The 21,971-nt window shown below is 39.1% G+C and overlaps 1 protein-coding gene across 3 annotated transcripts in view; it reads right to left on the bottom strand.

The window, feature by feature from the left end:
- Window positions 1-1,165: 1,165 nt before the first annotated feature.
- The window catches only part of LOC125454046 (disco-interacting protein 2 homolog A-like), a 236,731-nt gene continuing 215,925 nt past the window's right edge, over window positions 1,166-21,971 (bottom strand). For 2 of the 3 annotated variants that reach the window (XM_059647072.1, XM_059647074.1), the window contains 8 exons: window positions 21,670-21,840; window positions 20,237-20,266; window positions 19,322-19,383; window positions 11,001-11,058; window positions 9,463-9,537; window positions 5,858-6,032; window positions 4,220-4,343; window positions 1,166-2,713 (listed from right to left, as the gene is read on the bottom strand). In XM_059647072.1, coding sequence (XP_059503055.1) covers window positions 2,461-2,713; window positions 4,220-4,343; window positions 5,858-6,032; window positions 9,463-9,537; window positions 11,001-11,058; window positions 19,322-19,383; window positions 20,237-20,266; window positions 21,670-21,840 — 948 coding nt within the window. In that variant the 3' untranslated portion in view covers window positions 1,166-2,460. The remainder of the gene's footprint in view (window positions 2,714-4,219; window positions 4,344-5,857; window positions 6,033-9,462; window positions 9,538-11,000; window positions 11,059-19,321; window positions 19,384-20,236; window positions 20,267-21,669; window positions 21,841-21,971) is intronic. The other variant, XM_059647073.1, reaches the window with a different exon arrangement.

Genomic DNA, 21,971 nt, shown 5'->3' with positions numbered 1-21,971 from the left:
AAGCTGCTCCTCCTGCTGTATTCCCAAACACAACTGTACCATACTATGCAAAACGACAATGCCTCTGCTCTGAAGCCAGCTGCAAATAATGTAAAAATTATTTCTTTCATAAGTCAGAATTCAGTTTTCTGAGTCAAAACAGAACAAGGATATCCAAAAAAGTGACCAGCAGCGTTTCCAAAAAATATTGTTCAAGGGGCTTGAGTCTGCTAGCATTTTGGCAAGTTTGTCAAAGGATCACCACATCAGAAAGAAGAATGCAAAAGACCCTTACGTAAACATTTGACTGAGCATAAAGACAGAGTTATATAGCACAGAAACAGCCCTTCAGTCCAGCTGGTCTGTGCCATCTAGACATGCCAATCTGACCTAGTCCCATTTGCCAGCATTTTGTCCATATCGCTCAAAACCTTTCCAATTCATGTACCCATTGACATGCCTCTTAAATGTTGCAGTTGTCCTTGCCTCTTGCTGTTTGTTCCATACATGCACTGCCCTCCGCATGACAAAGTTACCCCTCAGGTCCTTTTTAAATTTTTTCATTCTCATTAAGTCTATGCCCTCTAGTTTTGGAACGTCCCACCCCCACCCCAGGGAAATGGCCTACCCAAGCCCTTCACGATTTTATAAACCTCTAAAAAGTCACCCCTCAACTTCTGATGCTCCAGGGACAAAAAGCCCCAGCCTATTTAGCCTCTTCTTGTAGCTCAAACTCTCCAATCCCAGGGACATCCTTCTGACATTTGTCCTGTTCATTTACAGAGCAGTCTGATTTGAATAACAGGTGGCAGATTGCCTGCTCACAATGTCCAACATATGCGTGGGGCTATATAGAATTGCTAGACTTTTATACATGGAGAGAGTTGGCACTTCTGACATTTTCTAATTTGGAATTTAGTTCCAACATCACATGGCTTGAAAGCAGAAAGGAATGTTTCGATTGCATTGCTAACATCACAACATTGTGAAATATTATCATTTCTTTCACTGCTAAAGATTTGCTGACTGTAATTAAAAGAAAAGCTCACAAAGGTGTGCTAAGATCGAAGTTGCAGAAAAGTAATTTGACAGCACAAGAGATCCTACCCTGCAGGATGAACGAACCAGATGATTACTGATAAGTGGCTGTCGCACTTGGAAGTAAATGATTTTAGTAAAATCTACAAACATCTTCAATAACTTTATTTATTTGTGTAATCACTGAGTTGTCTCAAGGCCCAGAATGCAAATAAAGCCAGCCAGATATGCAAGTGCATGTCAGTAACATGGTGCAAATTGTAGCAACTGGCAAAAACTGGAGCTTAATAATCAAACAGAAAGGTCTTCATATCACATCAATTCAATCTCTGTGCAACTTTATAATTAAAGCCACTCTAGAGAACTCTCTGAAAATCTTTTGTTATAAGAGCAATGATTAAATCCTGTGGCATTTCCAGGCCTGGCAATATGACATGAAATGGAAGGAAACATGTTAATGAAGGAAATGCTGCCACAGGACTCCACTGGTGCAATGACAATACTTTATAAAAAGTATCACAATATTCTAAATCATTAAAATGACAGGATACCAGTTTTATTTACTTTTTCTAGAGATATAATGATGATCTTTGTGCACGTAAGATGATCTGATTTTGACTTCTGTTGCTGAGGCCTGATTATCATGGTTAGCAGCGATCACAATAGTGACAAGCTGGCATTGTTCTCACCAGCTTTTGCAGGTCACAATGCAATAACAGGATGGAAACTCCCAGAAGTTCCACTCAAGTCAATAATGCAACAGTCACAAGACAACCAAGCACTTGACTAATCTTTGTCCATGACTATTTTCCATTGCTTCTTAGTGATGTAAACAGTGGATTAGCATGAAGATCCGCACAACTTTAAAGACAATGGCCCCCTCAAACTGGCTCCAGAATATCCAAATGTCCCCATTCATTCAATAATATTCACTGATTAACAGAATAAATAGGTTTTAAAAAGATTTTCAAATCTAAAGCCACATCAAGAAAGTGTGGCAACATGAACAGTGAAGACAAGCAGGGATTTAATAAAAATAATAACTGATACATCTTCCAGTCTTGTAGGAAGTCTGATGAAATATGATGGAGATATGATCCTGCTGCTGCTGTGCAGTCTCTTCGATGGGCTGCGATACAGTGATATTTCTCGAATACTACTTCACATTTAATATGGCACCAGAAGTGGTGTGGCAGGCATGTCCATCGTCTTTCAATATGACAGGCATTGGAGCTATGCAGAACACATCACCATGAGAAGTAGTTGACAACAGGTCATACTAGATGTATGGTCTGAACAGACACAGCACCACCTCCCAGCAAGGTCTGGCTTTCTTGGTTCTCATTTTTAGTGCAGCATATAAGATCAATGTGGACATTCAGGGCACAGACAAACACTGTCACTGAGGCAGCAGTAGCAGTAAGTAGTCTCAGAGCACTAAAGTCACATATTATAGGCCACATAAATGGGATCAAGCTGATCAGCTAGGAAACCATCCCGAAGATGCATTCGCTGCTTTTCACCACGCGAGTTGATGGGAATCACCCCAGGGTCCACCACAACTACCACTCCTACAATCAGATAATGTTCTTCTAAAACAACATTAGTAACCAAGGCAACCAAGTCCAGTGCTTCCTGTTCAGACCCATCTAATTCCACCACTACAACAAGCAGGTTGGTCCACGTAAAGACAGCGCTGTGGAAAAATAAAAACATTCATGAGAAAAAGGTAGCATAATGCTTGAGGGAGTTTTTATTCCAGAAAGTCCATAGATAGAAAATAAAATCATTTACAGTACTAAGTATCTATCGTGAACCTTGATAAAAAAGTAACAACCAAGTTAGTCACTTCTGACCAAGTTCTCCTTCACTCCAATTCCATCTATTACCTGCCTTCCACTGCTCAGTAACTTGTGTCTTAATAATTTAGCTGAACGTCTAACTTAAAATATCCCTATGTAGTGAATGTCATCCACCACCCACGTGTCTTTGCTTTATGGTCTTATCAACTTGTGTTTTTCAGGACACCTCTGCTGGCAGGATTATGCTGCTGTGGTGGGTTATGTTGGAGTTACATACTAGTACAATTTTGACAGCATTCAAAACCTTCAAATTTAACAAACTCTTCCATTGGATCTCATGTCTGTTCCCTTTCACTTCTTGACTTGGGGCCTGTATTCAAATACATTTCAGTTTTACTCTGTTGCAATTTTAGATTCTGAGCAGAAATCTGTTCCTTCCTGGCCCAATTCCACTTCTCGATTATGAGCAGCACATCACTTTCTGCTGAGACTGCATTCTCTATCCGGCTGTCTTTAATCATTGCCAGGAAAGCTCCTGTGACCTCAGTCGTTTTGTGGGATGTCTCATTCTACACTTGGCTCTCTGATTCATCATGTTCCAGGTTCTGGTCCAATGTAGTTTGAGTGATTTCTGTTTTCCTTACTGCAGCTCATGAAAAAAAATTGCTCTCCCATTCTTTGGAACTCAGGCATCACCCTTCACTGCACTAGATTATCTAAGACCCTAAAATCTAGGTTCAACCATATCATCTCAAAATTCTTTAATTTAGATACCGATAAGGTGGATTTAGATTTTGTATCCCTGCCTTACAGCTTTTTGTTTAAGTCCCACTGCTCCTTCATATGCGGGCCTAAGGGATTGGCTGCTCTGAAGGTAACATCCTGGAACTGCAACTTGACGATGAATATTCCATGGTTGGCTCAGAGCCAAATCTCCACTGCTCCTCAACCCTCTGACTTTCACCTCAGATTTACCAGCTGTATACAATGGACAACAAAACTGTGTACTGGCTGTGCGTCATTGATGGTCTACAAGTTGACACAGTGCCTCAGATATGAACTTGAATACATCTTGTTTCTGGTGTAGGATATCATTTCTTGTGGTATATGACAATTTTCCATAAAACGTGTGGTGCCATTTTGGCGCTCTCCTGCGCCCATGTCCAAATCTTTCGGTATCCAATTTTCCCCTAATTATCTTCCTCCATTTTTCACCCATTCATGTCCCATTTTACTTCTTCCTTCTTGAATACTTTCCCAATTCATTGTCTATTTGCACACTCTTCTGCCACTGCCAATATGACAGTTCAGTTGGAATAAAGAATTTTATCTGAAATCATGGGGGTGTGAGTAGATTAAGCAAAGCTTATATTAATCTTTTTGATTAATTCATGCCTTACCATTCAGCAATACTCTTGTGTGATCTAAGCACTGAGGTCTCAATATCAGTTGGGTGATAACGCATTCCTCTCAACTCAAGGGTCTCATCCAAGGATCCAACCACATAAAGGGCATCATGACGCTCTGCAACAGAAGAGATAAATATCCTCATTTAGATAAGTCACTTCTAGTTAGCAACAGGTAAAGAGATGAAAGCATTTTTTCTGTAGACCTAAAATCCTCATGAGCACTGAATTCTTCACATGCAATTTTTTGAGGACTTGAGTCCTGAAGGAATTTGGGAGAAAAAAAAGTATGTATTTTAACTTCTGTGGAGATATCTTTATGAAAGGCTAATGAAAAGGCACATGGAGAAATTTCCTACAAACCTACATGGTTTCACAGAGTTGTTGGACTTGCCTGCTGGTAGTCACTTGCTTGGGTTTGAAGGCTGATCTGTCTGAGCAGCATTTTGCCAGTAGTTGAGGTTTTGATTTTCAGCTGAAGGAAGCTTGAAGAACTGGCCTGTTATCTCGCATATTCTGTTTCCGAAGCAGCTATGTTGCGACTCAAACCGCGTGCAACTGGATTGCCCTCTTGAGGAATGACTGGAAGACTTCACGACACTGTTTCCTGAGCAAGCTGCCAGGATCCCAGAGACAAATGTTGTATCTGGTGATTTGTCCACTTGCTCCAGGATGCCAGATCAACAGCCACCTTCTCAAAAGGCAACTAGGGTTGGGCAATAAGTGACGGTCAGCCAGCAACACCCATATCCCAAGCGTGAATAAATAAAAACACTACATGCCGCATCACCATGCATTTGCAGAACATTAACTGCTTCCAAAATGTAAAATACTTTTCCAGGGAGCTCTACTGTAAAGTAGCTTGCCTGGAATCCAGTGTAGTTATCCCACCCCTTTCCCAGTGAACCTCAGTGTAGGCCTCTGCATCCCAAGAGACTCCAGCATTAATGCACTCCCTCACCTCCTGGGGACTCCAGCGTAATCCACACTTGACCCTTTTTCTGCAGATTCCAGCATAAACACAATCCCTTCCTCACTAAGAACTCTATCATAGAGATACCATATTGTACGAGGTGACTCCATCTCATCTCAATAAATCAATCTCTCAAGTCTTCGCTTGCAGCCAGAGACATCCTTCCTTAGGCAGAGAGACCAAAATTTTACATAAAATTCCAGCCGTGTTCTTAGCTCATACGATCACAGCAAGACTTTTTAAATCATTTATTGTCAGTGAGTTGAGAAACAAAGGTGAGCATATCATTTGCTTTCCTAACTGTTTATTACACCAGTATGACACCTTTGTAGTTAGTATACAATGATGCCCAAATCCCTCCAAATACCAATATTTATTAGTATTAACATATAAAAATGATTCTGCACTTTCTCAAGTTATACTCCAACTGCCAATTTCTTCCCCAATCTCTGAAGCAGTTACATATTCTTTTGTAACTTGTGCTTTCCTCTCAGCTTACCTCCTGGTCTAGTTGCAATGCGTTAAAATTTATCCCTTTAAAACTTGTCCAATTTTACTAAGGTGCTTAAATGAATTGTAATGCACAATTAAAGTGTGAAAACCACACTAAACAATTAGCTAAATTACATTTCATATTGTTTGTGCACACCAAGGCTCACCTCCAGTTGCATCAGTTAACTCCGTTCTTCGAAGAAATCCCAGATATCCTGTCCGTGCCCACAAAGTTTGAGTGTCCCCAAAACTGAGTTTGGCATTAAAATGGTCAGCATGTAAGGACTCTTCACCATAAACAGTGTAGTACCCAGTAGCATTGTGAGGGCTGCTTACCCAGATCTGATTCAAGGAAAGCATCACAAATCAGCAAATTATTATTTCTTACACATTCAAGCTCTCAATCAATTGGCGAAGGAAGAGACCTTATCTCAGTTTTAGATTTATTCATAAAGTGAGGCATTCTTAAGTGTATAATTCCCAATTCATTAACACTGATGGCAAATTAGAAAGACTCTCTAAATGTGGGCAATGATACAACGGCTGACTGCAATCTCAATTTCTACAGCTAAAACTCTAAACTACTAAACAACTCTAATTAGCAGATAAAGAGAAGCAGACAGTTTAATTTACAGCCTTCAACAGAATTTAAGAAGTTGGCGTGTCATGTTTGTTACGTACATTCTCTCTATTCGTTTTACGGACTCACATATTATTGCTTAACTAATGTGAGTGAGAAGCTTTTTCCCCTACAAGACTTGAAAACATAATTGAGGTCAGAATGTCGAGGATATCAGCAGTTAACAAATAATGCTTGCAATCTAGATTTTCTTCATTGATTGCACTGTAACATTTCCATCAGTTCTTGGGCTGTTTGTGAATTCTGTCAAAATTCAGGCATTTTCTGCCAACAGTTTTGGCTTACAAGTATTTTCACCATGCTTAATATAAATTGCTTTGTTTTAGTATTAAAAAAACTGTTAGCCTTACAACCTTTTTTCTGTGTTGTGTTGCCAATTCTATAAATTCTTCAAGAGTGATCATCACACTATCTCTTATCCTTCAACCCCAGTTTCAATATTTATTCAATCATTATAACAAGTATTCAAGGAAGGTGACCTTTAGAATGATTTATTCAGTATTATTTTGTCACTGATTGCTCACAGCAGTATCCAGGGGAATTAATCTTTCATTCCAGGAAACTAAAGGAGAATCCAGGAGGTTTCCAAGCCTACATGTCCTTAAGATGGTGTTTCTGAAACAGGAATTCTACAGTCACAGAAGTCTAAAACAATAGGCAACAACTGATGTCTGCTGCAGTCTCCTTCAAATATCTACGCAGTGCTTATTTATTTTGTGCACGAACTGAAGTCCTCATGAGCTCTTGGATTACTGTAATGTTTAAGCAGAACAGGGTTTATTATTTTTGCTTGTCTGAAATTGACTTAAATTGATTATTGGGTTCTTGATGCTAGCAGAAAGAGAAGTGTGAAGTAAACTCTATTTATTAGTTTCCCATACAACTGGGTTACAGACTCATTCTAGTTTCAGCGGCAGAAAGCTGATCATCCACTTCAAATCGCCACCTAAAAGACCAGACACCCATAGTTTCTGCAGATACAGGGACTGTTCTGACTGCAACAGTAGCCAGAAAATTTTTTGAATATGATTGCTTTGCTGCCATTATCTTGGCAGAATTATCAAGGAAACCCTTTCCAGCAAAGAAATGCCAATGATACAAGGGTGGAAATCCAAAAAGAGTATCCCACTTGATAAGCTCCAAAGTCATGATCACATTTTCAGCTTTTGAAGTGACTTAGAAGAAAACAGCAGATGAAGGGGGAAAAGTGGGGCATAGTAATCATGTCAGTAGACTAGTCATCCAGATTAATCCAAATGAATGACCTGAAAGCAAATCCCAGCAGCAACAAGCATCTATTATTGAAAGTAGAGTATGAAGTAGATAAACAGCCTCCTGTAGATGAAACTAGAACGAGTCTGTGATCCAGTTGTTTGTTGGAGTAATAAATAGTTTACGTTGGAAGATGCAGCTTAGAAGTTTTGCTTTACATTAGCATCAAGAAATGTACAAGTACGGACATAATTACTAACACAATACTCAATTACATTATAAATACATGAGCCCAATGTGACAGCAAGAGGGGTTCTTGGCATCAATGGCAGTCATCCCAAACAGTGCTAACATCAGGAACGCATGACCCAAAGCAGCCAGAGATGAGAGCGGGAGCAGACAGCACGAGGAAGTCGGCAGCAAGAGCAGCCAGCCTGGGTGGCCGTGGGAGCAAGGTCGAGTTCTTGTGAGGAGTGCAAATACAACATGCTTCAGCGTTTATGGACTGTGGTGTTGAACTGTTAACTGTTTCTTTGTTTTTCTACTTTATAGTAAGGACTGTGATGCTTAACTTTTTAAACTTTGTTTTCTTCATTTTTCTGCCTTGTAACAAGATTGTGTACCTAAGTATCTTTATACATAAGATGTTGCCATATGTGGTGACTTGTACACTTTTCACTGTACTCACATAAGTACATGTGACAATAAACATAAATTTAACTTGGCACAAGGGAGCTCACAGATTTTAAATTTATTAGTTTTAATGATAACTGGTGAACTATCTGGTTTATAAACATCCTTTAGGGAAGGAAATTTGCTTTCCTTACCTGGTCTGGATTACATGTGTCACCAGTAACATGACTGTCTCTCAGCTAACTTCTGAAAAAAAATTGCTTACCCTGCTATAGCCTGGGAACTCCTTGGGCATATTCACTTTGCTGGTGTTAACTCAGCAGAAATGTCAGATTCAAGCAAGTCACTGAATTAAAGAGCAGTTAAGGATGAGTAAGAAATGCTGGCCTTGCCAATGATACCCATATCACAAGAATAAACACCCTAAAATATACTTGAGCACCAGCTGTACAAATGATGCAAAAATAAGTTTTGTTTATAAACAGAGTCTAGGTGATATAGGTCATTAAATACAAAAGCGAGGACTAAAGAGTCTGGGAATCTTTGGCCTAATCTAAAGCCTTAATAACGTACTGCCAGTACATCATATTGATGGAGGTGCTATCTTTAGGTTAGATGCTAAATCAAGCTCCCATCTGTCCTGAGGTGGCATTACTTGAAGGGAAACAGCTAAGTTCTCGCAATTTTCTGAGCAAAATTTATACCTCAGAACAATAACCTGAAAACAGATAATTTTGTCTTTAATGTCAGAAAGATTTGTGGAAACATGCTATGGGGATTGTCTGGCCTCAGCTTGCCTACCTAGTGGAATAACTGCACTCTGCCATTTTGGGACTGTTGAGCGGAACAAAAGAACAGATGAATAAAAGAAAGGGGGACCCAGTTTCTGATTTCAGTCCAGAGACATTTACAAAACTATCTGAAGAGTGACACATATGTGCAAATGTTCGGCCAACAAAACAATTTCTGCAGGTTACTGATGAGGTGAAGAAAGGCAGGAGGCAGCAAATATATCAGTGTCTGATCAGCTCCCTGCTCTCAAGACAGAAATTCAGTCAGTGCTAAATGTAACTTTGCATTCCAACAATTATAAAATTACTTAGAAAACATACTAATTTTAGATTTGCTGATGAGCTACAGATTTGAAGCACACCAAAAGAAGAGCATAAGTTATATAACTACCACATGAATAAACTGTACTAGCAGGATAATTTGCCAAGTCTATGCTTTCAAATTTGTGGAAACTAGAGTCTAATTGTAGCATCATCTTGTTCTTCCTGATCTCACCTCTCCCAAATGGGAATCTCCCAGAGGTCCTTTTGTCTCTGGATTAGTTATGATAACCTTAACTCCAGGGAGAATCTGCAATAGAAACAAGATTAAAATGCCTACATTCTTACTGATTCAATAGTACTGTACATATTATAAAACAAGATCAGCCAAAATTACTAAGACAGTAGAATTTCTTACTGGAAGGTTAGAAATGTAATAGGTTGACTGGGACTTCTCAAAACTTGCTATATCTCTAACCATAACTAATTCTGATGAAGGCCATTGACTACAGAAGTTCTGTTTCCCTCTCCACAATTTTTTCTAAAAACGCTTTTGCTAAGTTTTTTCAAGAACTTCCTGTTTTTCAGCAACCAAGCTTTAATAAAAACTGTCAATTATTGATAGACCAAGGAACTAGCAAATCCAGATGCCAAGAACACAGTGATCCTCAAATTTCTTACGTAACGTAACATTTACAGAGCACAGAAAGAGTACAAGTGTCCAATGTTTGATGAAATCTGCAAACTAGAATGCTTCGATAATCATGGAAAAAAATTGTCTGTGATTATCAATCATTTATATCCCAAATGGTTTACCAGTGAACGCAATTATTAATTGGTCCCCACTTTGTCAATGATACTGGGATCTGAGGACACTTTCTATAATCAGCAAGCCAGCTGATCAGGACAAAAGAAAGCTAAGTGTCTGTCAAACACCTAGCCATTTCATTGTAGATTTTATCCAGATTTTCTTCGAAATTTAGGTGTCCTCTAATTGTTGGAATTAGCAGTGCTTTTTTGAATTTACTGCTTTTTCCACTTTCTTTCCATAAGATTGCATGATACTGTGATCAAAACACCAGTCCATGCCATGCTCCGAGAGGTCAGCCAGGGTCATCAACTGAGGTGCAAAATTTTCAGAGAGTGGCTCGAATATGGAATGAATTGTCTGAGGAAGTGGTAGTTACAGGTATAGTGTCAACAGTTAAAAGACATTTGGACAGGTACATGGATAGGAAAGGTTTGGGGGATAAAGGCCAAATGCAGACAAATTGACCACTTAGCTTGGGAAATCTGGTCAGCATGGAGGAGTTGGACTGAAAGGTCTGTTTGCTTGCCATATGACTATGACTCAAAAGATCTGCAGTTTTGAACTTTCCTAGAATCAGGAATTCCGCAACTTCTATTCTTGTTCTTATTCTGCACTCGCTGCTTGGAAATAAAAATTAAGACTAGCAGTACCAAACTGGTACTTAATGTTTTATTTCAACTGATCCCAATATCTTAGTAACTTAAAACATCCCGGACTGCAGCTCTTCTCCTTTCTTTCTAAAGTAGAAATATTAATTTGACACAAATGAGAAGGGAATTGTTAGTCTTTCTTGTTATTGTGGAATGCAGCATGACACACGCAAAATAACCAGATTTTTTTCAGATCTGTTGATCCGATTAAAGTCTGATATAGTTCAAGATGTGCTGTTTACTCTCTCATGATAACTGGACAATCAGCAATTTTTTCAAACCTCTCTGAAGAGATTTTTTTTCTCCACTTACCTTTCCTGACTCCATTAATGGAAGGCTATGTGGGGAGCCTCTCTCCACCAAACGCACCCTACAACCAAAGAAATGAGATTTTTGTTGAGGAAAAGAAAACTATTATAGAGTTTAATATGTGCACATATGCACATTGTGCATAAATCTCCTGTAGTTCTCCCCCAACACACCTGTCAAAATTCTGGCAAAGTTGGTGTGTCATTTCAAATATGACCCACCTTAGAAACAGTTTTTCCCACTTTATCAGTATAGGTTATCTGGCATGGGCAAGTAACATAAATGAATGACAGTCTTGTCTCTTTGGAACACTACACGACCACATACATCACTCACTCATGCTACATAACTGAGCTGATGGGCTACTTAGCTTTCAAAAGAAAAAAAAATCATCCATATGCTAGAAGTGGATTTTTCAATTTTATTCTGAAAATTACATTTGAAAATACCTTACCAGAAACAAATATTTTTCTTTGCTGGGAGACTGAAAGCAAATACTCTCAAAGGAACCAAGGCTCTGACAGAATTAAGATCCTACTTTGCAATATTCTATTTAACACTGGGTTCAGTGCTTGATTTCACATTGTTTTTCAGTGTATGTAGAACAAAAAGCCCCTATATTACAATTTCCAGGGATTCTTTGAAGTGGCAAGCTGATTTGTAGGAACATTCTTGGACAACATGTAACACTTTAGCACAGGCAACTATTAGGACAGATGACCAAATTGAACCTATGCTGCATTTTCCATGATAATGGTGCCAGACAGCAAACTGCATTGTCATTTCACAAGAAAATTGTAATTCTGGTACAGGACAAAGAGTTGTGTGAACTTAGTGGATACCCACTAAAACCTCAAAATGCACACACTTCAACAAGCAGAATTTACAGATGAGTGTTGGTTACTGACTTCACTCCTGGCCTCTGAACTTGCAGTGAAGTCTTGTGCTCCATTTTGAAGCAGAGGCTGGCTGTTGCCACTATTATTGGAACTTCACTTGCTGTCAGTACCAACCAATATCTACCACTAGATGGATCCGGAAAATAGTGTGCAGTATAAATGAGCATATTTTCTTAAATATTGTACATGTATTCATTCTTATATTTCATTTATATGTAGTAGTCTATTTTACTAAATCAGCAAAATCCAACATAAATGTGTGTGTTTAGAATTTACACAACAAGGCTTCTTTAGCAGCAGCAGCTTCAATATAATACGGAGATGAGACAATAGAGAATTGCAAACTTTCCAACTATAGCACACAGATCTGTGAAGTAATGGATGCTTAATGCTGACATTCTCATAATTGTCGAGTTTTGCAGTAGAAAGCATTTGCAACACTATGGCAGATATTTCCACAGTTACCTCAGTCTCAGTGATCTCACTATAAGGGACAAGATGACACCTATTACTTGAAATTGATTAATAGAACAACAGCAAAACTTCAGAATTAGTGCTTTAGCATTTTCAAAAATAGCCCACACCATGGAACAGTCAAAATTACAGAGCTATTAAAGCTATATTTATGCATTCAACATCCTTACAAAACAGTACTTCAACATTCAGTGTCAGAGACACCACCTGAACAGCTTGCGCATTCTGGATTAAAAATCTCTTTGTATGCTATTTACAGCATGGTTGAATAAAGGCAAAGACCAAATCAGATTTTTTGTCAACATTTCTCCATGGAATTGTATTAAAATGACCATAAAGTGAATTGAATCATTGAATGACAAGAGCAGTGATTTCTTCACTCAAACAATATTTACAATTATTCAATCGAGTGTGTTGTGGGTGCTTCAGCATTGATTGTATAGTAATCAAGCACAACAAACAGATTGGGAGATCAAGGCATTTGGGAATGAGCAGTGTGAAATGTGAAGTGGAAGATCAACCATGACAATGGCAGAGCAAACTGGTTGGACTGTATGATATAATCCCATACCTGGACATAACATTCATGAATAAATGGGCTAATACAATGATTTTTGCTCTTTACTGGAAAAGAAGAGACTTGGAAACTGGAAAGGTTTTGTAAAAAAACTGTACACTGTTTACAGCAATTCATTGTTTCAATCAATGAGTTAATACTTGTAAAACTCTTAGGTGTACCAGCAGTAGGCCATTCCAGCATCAAGTCTGGTCTACCATACAATGAGGTGATGGCTTATCTGATAACCTCCAACTCCCTTTTTCTGCCTGAACCTGTGACCCTTGATTCCCTAGCTAATTAAAAATTTGTGAGGCAATAATTTCCCCTTCATGAAGTTACACTGATTTTGCTCTAATCAATACATATTTTTTTTTCATTAGCCTAGTTTTCTAATCAACTTGTTCAGAGATATTATTACACACCTCTGGAGTAGATGGGAGTCGAACCCAGGCCTCTCAGCAGAGGAGTACTGACACGACCACTGCACCACAAGAGGGCCTTTTCTGCTCAAATTATTTTTGGTATTTCTAAATGCTCCATTACATCCTTTAAAATGGACTCTAACATTTTCCAAATGACAAATATTAAGATTACTGGACTATGGTTACTTTTATTTTGTGTCCCTCCATTTTTTCTAATCCACCAAGACTTTTCCAGGGCCTAAGGAAAATGTAATGTAACCCATTAGGGCCTGGGGACTTGGCATTCTTGAGTTCCATTTGTTCTCCAAGTACTTCTTCTCAGGGAGGTAATTATTATCTTTGTTTTCTCTCATCCTTTTTCCCTTGATTATTCAATAGGTTTGGAACGCTATTGGTGTCTTCGACTGTGAAGACTTGCACAAAGTATTTATGTCAACTCCTCAGCAACTTCCTACATGTTCATTATTGTTTCTTCAGTCTCATGATCTAAGCAACCAGTGCTTGTTTTTGCCTCTCTCTACATTTTAACATATTTAAAGAAGCTCTTGTTTCCCATTGTGATAATTCTTGTGGTATTTACTCTCATTATTTTTTGATCATCTTTTAAAACATAGCAAACATTGTCCTTCTTTCTTTCAACTTGGTACTGTCCTCAGTTTCCCTGGTTAACTGTGGTCAGGTAAACCTCTTTCTAGAAACCTTGATCCTCAATGGGATATATTTTTGCAGTAATGATTTACTTTCATAAACATTTGCCCCATTCTTCAACTCCTTAACATCCATCACAGCCAAATCTGTGCTCATCCCTTTGTAATTACCCTTATTTAAACGCAGTACAGTTGTTTCCAACCAAATTTTACACATTCTAACTGAATCCTTCCATGTTGAAGCCACTGTTTCTTTGGAGAACTTTTATTCTGGCATCATTTATTAATTTCTTTACGTGTAACCAGAAGTAAAATCGTCTGATCCCTGGTTAAACACATAACATGGTTTGAGTAAACTGTCCCAGACTCCCCCCATGAATTCTTCCTCATTGCAATCTCTGCCAATTAATGAAAAGATTAAAGTCATCCATGATCAATGTAATGCTTTTTTTTCCTTGCCCTTGTTATCTCCTGACATTCTGGTTTACAATACAGTTAGTGTTGGGGAGCATTTCCCAAGCGTCGTCTTCTCCTTGTTTTATTTTACCTCCTTAAAAATGAATTCGACATCGTTTGATCCAAGATCATCTATTGCCTTTTTACAAATTCCATCTCATCCTAATAAATCTACTGCACCAGCCTTTTCTCCCTGCCTGTCTTTTCAAAACGTCACATACCTCTGAATATTTAATTCCTGGATTTAATCTCCTTGTAAGCAGGTCTCTAAGGGCAATAAGATCATCTCCATTAGTCTGAATTGTTCCAAATATCACATTTAAGTAAACAGCGATTCATTTTGGCCTTTTAAACTATTTTTTTTCTTACATGAACCCAATTTTCTGCTGCCTTTCTATGCTCGTATGCTGTCCCTTTCTGGGTGTCATTATCCAAATAGGTGCCCTGCCATGCTGCCAGAACCTTTTTGCTTTACAAGCCTATGTTTACCGTCTTGCAAAACCACCTCCTCCTCTAATTAGTTTGAAGCTATCCCTACAAGCCCTAGTTATTGCATTAGTTTAAAATAGAGCATTGAAGAATTTCATACAGTCCACTACATCCTCACTTCAAGTTTTGCCGACCTTGCTGAAAATCAAGACTAAGTGCAATTATTTTCAGAATTCTCATGTGAATCAAATTTTAGGTCACAGTTAATTCCTTTGGTCATTTCTCTCCTGAAATAAAAATATTCACATTCAGAAATAATTTGCAAAGTAAAATAGACTACTACATATAAATGAAATACAAGAATGAATACATGAACAATATTTAAGAAAATATGCTCATTTATACTGCACACTATTTTCAGGATCCATCTAGTGGTAGATATTGGTTGGTACTGACAGCAAGTGAAGTTCCAATAATAGTGGCAACAGCCAGCCTCTGCTTCGAAATGGAGCACAAGACTTCACTGCAAGTTCAGAGGCCAGGAGTGAAGTCAGTAACCAACACTCGTCTGTAAATTCTGCTTGTTGAAGTGTGCGCATTTTATGAGGTTTTAGTTTTATCAGAACTGAAGCAATATTGAGTCAAATCTCATTTAGCAAGTCAGAAATGTTAACTAGATCATGAATATTTATACAGGAAGGCAATTGCTTAGTGGTACTATTGCAAGACTATTAATCTAAAAATTCAGCTAATGTTCTGGGGACCCAGATTCGAATCCTGCCACGGCAGATGGTAGTAAAAACAATTTTTTTTTCTAGAATCTGTAATTAAGAATCCATTAATGACCACAAAAGCATTGTAAATTTCTGGAAAAATCTGACTTAATTCCAGGGCAAGAAAAGCTGCCACTTTACCTGGTCTGGCCTGCATGTGAACCCAGAACCAGAGTGATGTGGTGACTCTTAACTGCCCTCTGAAATCACCTAGCAAGTCACCACGGAGTCTCAACAAAGTGAAACCACTGGATCACCTGGCGTCAACCTAGGCAGTGAAAAAGACAAGGCAGAAACAGCCCTGTCAAGCCTATGAAGTCCTACTTACTAACTTCTGGGGGCAAGTGTCAAAATTGGGACAGGTGTCAAGCACTGACTTGACAAAGTCATACTCATTGAGTCATACCTCAGGCTGTATTTCAGATACCATCATCACCGGACATGTCCTGAACCATCAGTAAAACAGACTCAGCAGAAGTGGTGGCACAGTGGTATACAGTTAGGAGGGAGGTGCCCACAGATTCTTTAAATTGAATTCTGACTCGATGAAGTCCCCTGGCCTCAGGTTTAACACAGGGAAGGAAACCACCTGCTGGTGACCACGTACCATCCTCCCTCGGCTGATGAATTGGTATTCTTCCACATGGAACACTTGGTAGAAGCACTGAGAGTGACAAAGGTGTATAAGGTATTCCGGGCAGGGAAATGTCAAAGTCAAAGTCAATCACCAAGAGTGGTACGGCAGTAGCATAACTGATCAAGCTGGTTGGGTCCTCAGGGGGATAGCTGCTAGAACTTGTCAGAGATTATGAATACTGTCATGAGTATCTCACCTTCTGACTCCCAAAGCCTGTCTACCATCTACAGGGCATGAGGGTGATGGAATACTCCCGACTTGCTTAGACAACTGCAGCTTGATACCAATCAGGACAAAGCAGCCTGCTTGATTGGCACCATATCCACAAGCATAACACCCTCCACTACTGACACTTAGTAGCAACAGTGTGAACTAACTACAACTTGTCCAGAAATTCACCAAAGATCGTTAGCACCTTCCAAAGCCCACAAACGCTTCCATCGACAAGTACAAGGTCAACAGATATATGGGAACACTATAACATGCAAGGTCCCCTTCAAGCCTTTTACCATTCTGACTTGGATATTTATCACCGTTCCATCACTTTGCTGGGTCAAAGTCACAGAATTGTCTCCCTTTGGGAGAAGTGGGTCAACCTACAGCACATGGACTGCACGATGTAACAAGGAAACTCACCACCGCCTTCTCAATGGCAACTAGGGACACTCATTAAATGCTGACCAGCCAGCGAAGCCCATGTCTCACGAGTAAATTAAAAACAAAAAAATCACATGATCTGTCACCTCAGGTGCTGGTAAAGGGGAATGGGTGCATTGGAGAAAACCGGACAGGTGGTGGTACAGGCTGGTGCTTTGGGCAAGTATATGGTTAGCAGAATGGTATGCATGGCTGGGGTCCATTTAAACATTCTTCTCTGCATTCGCAGGTCATTGGAACCACGTTCTTTTCCGACAGATTTCCAACCTCTACTGTTATGCCACAATCTCTCTAAACTCTTTTTAAAAAAATAGTTTCCCTCACCACCCCCATTTTCCTAATATCTACCGTTTTTAGTTTTATCAGTCCTGGATTTACCCTATCTTAGCCCATGTTCTTTTGTTTTTCCCCTTGCTTCACTTTTCCAGTCCTCCCATTTCTAGACAACTTCTTCCAGCTCTGATGAAAAGTCACTGATCTGAAACATCCACGCTGTTTCTCTCTCCATGGAATTCTGAGTGGTGAATGCTTTCTGAGTTGAACCACAATGAGGAACCCGAGTAAAGGTCCCTCAACCTGAAACGTTAACTGTGATTTCTCTCCATAGATACTCCCAGATCTACTGAGCTTTTCCAGCAATTTCTGCTATTGTTTCTGATTTACAGCATCTGGCTATCTTTCGGTCTTGATGGTAGACACGTTATTAGAACAGTTCGTAAATGAATCAATGGCGAAGAAGATTGAAAACAAGCTGAGTAATCAAACTTTAAAGAGGATAAACCTTGACATGGATAGATTGCATCCTCACAGGTTAAAAGTTGGAGAAGGAATAACAAAGACACATCTGATCTCTTTGAAATGGAAGTACAGCAAACTTTTACTAACCAGCACCTATGGGACGAAATATTGATTGATTAAATATTCCAGTTGATCAAGAGGTCCACTTAATCAATGTAAAAACACACACTATGTAATAGAAACATAGTGCAGAGGGTATAGATGAAACTGTTATACTTTATGTGCAGCATAAATCCCTGAAATAATAAAGGCAATATTGCCCTACCAGCAGAGAAGCTTCTCACTTGCACCTTCATCTGACCTCTCAGACATCATGGAGACTGCAATAATACAGTAAACTCCTGGTAGTTGAGGAAAATAATTTTTGCCAGTTTATCAAGAATGCAGGTGAAAACAAAGTTTATTGTAGTGGTAATGTGATCTTATATTTAAAACAAGAAATGAAAATATCCCAGATAACTGTAGGCCAACTGGTTCAACATCAGTGCCAGATAAGGTGATGGGATCTTTACCTGAATAAATAATAGCAGATCACCAGACAACGCAAAAGTGATAAAAATAATCAGCACAGGGTAAAAAGGAAGGTTGTGCTTTGAGGAACTTCATCGAATTCTTTGAAGGCATAACAGAAGTCAGAAAGGAGGATCAGAAAAGGTATGATGAGAGGACAACTCACTGAGAAGCTCTCCAAATTCGGATCAGTACTATGATTCAATCTGAAATAATTTCTTCCTCACATGTTCAATAGCTATTCTTCAGAGTAAAAGGTGTAATGAACCCTGTACTACACACACAGAATTATGCCCTGGGGAGGAGGCATGAAGGTGGGTTGGAAAGGGGACCGAGAAAAAAAGCACACTGAGTAATTAATATGTCAAGACTTTACGGAGAAGGGAGACAAAGGGTTTCCATTTGCAGAATAAGTGCAGAACTAGTGCCAGGACTAGATGGAAGATAAATCAACAATAAAATCCAAAAGAGAGAGAAGACAAACTTTTACACACACAATGATTGAAATGGGGAACTCACTGATACTAGGAGAAATTGAGGGGAATAGAATTCAAGGGGAAGCTAGCTAACCAGAAAGGAGAGAGCAACTAAAGAATACACTGAGTTAGATCAAGTGCGGTGAATTTTACTTACCACCATACTCCTGAGTCAAGCATAATACTTGTGTATTGCAAATACTATATTACTTTGTAAAACTACTTGACAGAAAATACTGCATATTGCATACGCAGTGAAGGAAATTCATTATTCAGATATTTCTGCTTTTCTGGGTCTAGATGAATGATGTAAAATAATCAAGCGTGTGAAAAGTTGTTAACAAAACTGAATCCTAAAAGGAGAGATAATTGAAACCGCAGATGCTGGAGAATCCAAGATAACAAGGTGTGGAGCTGGACGAACACAGCAGGCCAAACAGCATCTTAGGAGCAGGAAAGCTGACGTTTCGGACCTAGACCCTTCAAACGTCAGCTTTCCTGCTCCTAAGATGCTGCTTGGCCTGCTGTGTTCGCCCAGCTCCACACCTTGTTATCTCCAAATCCAAAAGAAATTGGTTTCAGCATACCTGTCATGACGGAGGGCTCTCATATCCACAAAGACAGTGGTTGGGTCTGGTCCAGACGTTCCCTAGTAAACGAAGTCATTGATGTCAAAAGAATGAACTTGACACAGCCCATTACTTCAAGCAATTCAAATAAACAGATACACAACACATCTCAGAAGTAGGGCTGTAACGTGGTGTCCTGCCAAATCTGCTGATGCCAGAAACAGCTTTAAACCAAGAAACAGTCAAAGTTACAAAGCACTACTTATTTATACTTCCATGATTATGTATCCTCACAAACATAATTACACATTTAGCATAACAGGTGCTATTATAACACATTACAAATCTCTTCATCAATTTGGATATTACTTTTTGAACAGCAAACAAACAATAAACTCTCTTGAGTTGGCCTCAAGCTGTAATTTTATTTCTGGCTTCTTTGCTTGACGGGGCAAGAGTGAATGCGGTTGCATAGCAGGTGGAATCTGGCACCCTGCTATGTGTAGGCTGTAATGTTATTTGTAAACCAAGGTAAAAATAATAGAACTTTAACAAATGACAAAACAAAACAACCCTGAAGAATCAATTAAAGAGGAAGGAAAGTGCAAGAGAAACAGGCACAAACACATCTGAGAGATTTCTGCTGCCTAATAGGAACTTCGAAATGGATAATATTTATGCTCTATTCACATGTATGCAATAAACAATTTAACCTAAGAAACTGCATCTGTGCTTGTAAGCTATATTCATTAGTCACATATTACTAGGTTGCTTCCTGCATGAAATTCCAAATAAATCCAGGATTATGAAATTGCACAGTTTTTAAATAAAGCAGCAATTCTCAGCTTTATCAGTCTAAAGATAAAGAAAGATAAAATTTGGCTAGTTGGTCAAGTAAAGGACAAGGGGCAAAATAAACACAAATTACTCTACCTGCTCAGCCAGCTTGCCCAGCCTGTGTGGCTGAGAGCGCGAGGGAGGAGGAAGCGAGGAATGGAGATGATACAGGTCAGCCCAGAGGGAGGAAGGGACAGCCAGATTTAAAGAGAGAAGCATAAGCAAGAGACAAGAGACAAACAGAAATAGCAAAATAGTTACTGGAAACACTGAAAAAGCCAACAAAGTCACCCTGATGCTCTAATACAAAGATCTCAAAATATACACACACACACACACACACACATCCACATAAAGCATAGCCATTACATAACTTGTGTTGTAGCTTTATACATAACATCTCAACAAAGCATTGAGAAAGGCACGACGGTGTAAAACTTTTCATACATCAAAAAGACTATTTGTTGACACTTTCTCACATTGTTTGCACTCTCTATTTATATTAGCCATTGAGATTAAAGGAAGTGAGAACCAGGTGTGCAAATTTAGAATTTTCCTTCCAAGTATTACAACACAGATGTAACTCAAAAGTGCAGAATGAAGTGTTAACCATTCAGTAAGCTGGGAATGGAACTGTTAACTGTATTAAAGTCACATTACAGTATACATTGACTGGATCATCATCTTTTGGAAGACAGGGCAGTAGTGTCTTCTGACTTGTTTTTCTTTCAATTGACAATACAACCTCAAATTAGTCAATCAGGTCAGAGATGGTTGATAGCTTCCGCTACAGTGCAGACAGATTTAATATCAATTCATCACATGACTGAGCAATTACATAATTCCAGACAAGACCAATAAGCTTGCAATGTTGGCTATTTTACTGGCAACAATGAAGCACGAGATGGGTGGACTTTCTGCAGCCATAGGAAAAAATACAAGGCGGTGCCAAAAGCACAGGCACAGAATGGGTACAGCTTGTTAGAAGTAGAATGAAGAAGCGGTTGACAAAATATGATTCCAGGGATGGGACACTTAAGTTCTCAGGAAAGACTGGAGAGGTTGAGATTGTTTTTCTTGGAGAAGAGGGCTAGGAGGAGATTTGATAGAACTGTTCACTATCGTAAGGGTTTGGGCAGAGTTGATAGGGATAAATTGCTCCAGCTTGTAAACAGATCATGAACAAGACGGCACAGGTCTCAAGTGTTTTGCAAATCAGTGGCAGTGAGAGGTGACAAAAATCTTTTTCATACAATGAGTAATTAATGTCCAGAATGCACTGCTTGGAAGTGTGGTGGAGACAGGTTCAAGTAAGTACTGAAGGGGCCATCATTTCTGTTTAAATACACATGTAATGTGCAAGGTTATGTGGAAAAGGCAGGAAATTGGCACAACATTAAAATGCACTGAGTCAACGCAGATACGCTAGGCTGAATAGCCTCCTTCTCCATCATGACAATTCTGCAATTTTGTGAAAGGCTATTTCAATGTTCTCGGCTTGTATTCGGTACAGAGGATGGAATTCTCACCTGTAAGCAGATGGCCACATTGACCCTGCATCCAAAAGTTGTACTGACTGCCCTCGGAGATAGTCCAAGATCCTTAAATAACTTGGAGAAGGATTGTGTTAACGCTATTCGTGGTCGCTCCTCTGCGACCACCATGCATGTCCGAACACAGGACAAGTTCACACCTTTCACCTGAAGAAAGAAAACGTTTAGAAGCAACCCCATGCGCACAATGACAAACAAGACAAAAGGAAATTACACCTGAGATTTTAAACACAGAAGCAACAATAATTTCATTAGGTACACATTGCATTCAATTTTGC

This window comes from Stegostoma tigrinum, chromosome 7, assembly GCF_030684315.1.
Source record: "Stegostoma tigrinum isolate sSteTig4 chromosome 7, sSteTig4.hap1, whole genome shotgun sequence".
Taxonomy (NCBI): Eukaryota; Metazoa; Chordata; class Chondrichthyes; order Orectolobiformes; family Stegostomatidae; genus Stegostoma; species Stegostoma tigrinum.
Note: the sequence above shows the minus strand (reverse complement) of the source record. Positions and strands in the feature narration are given on the sequence as shown.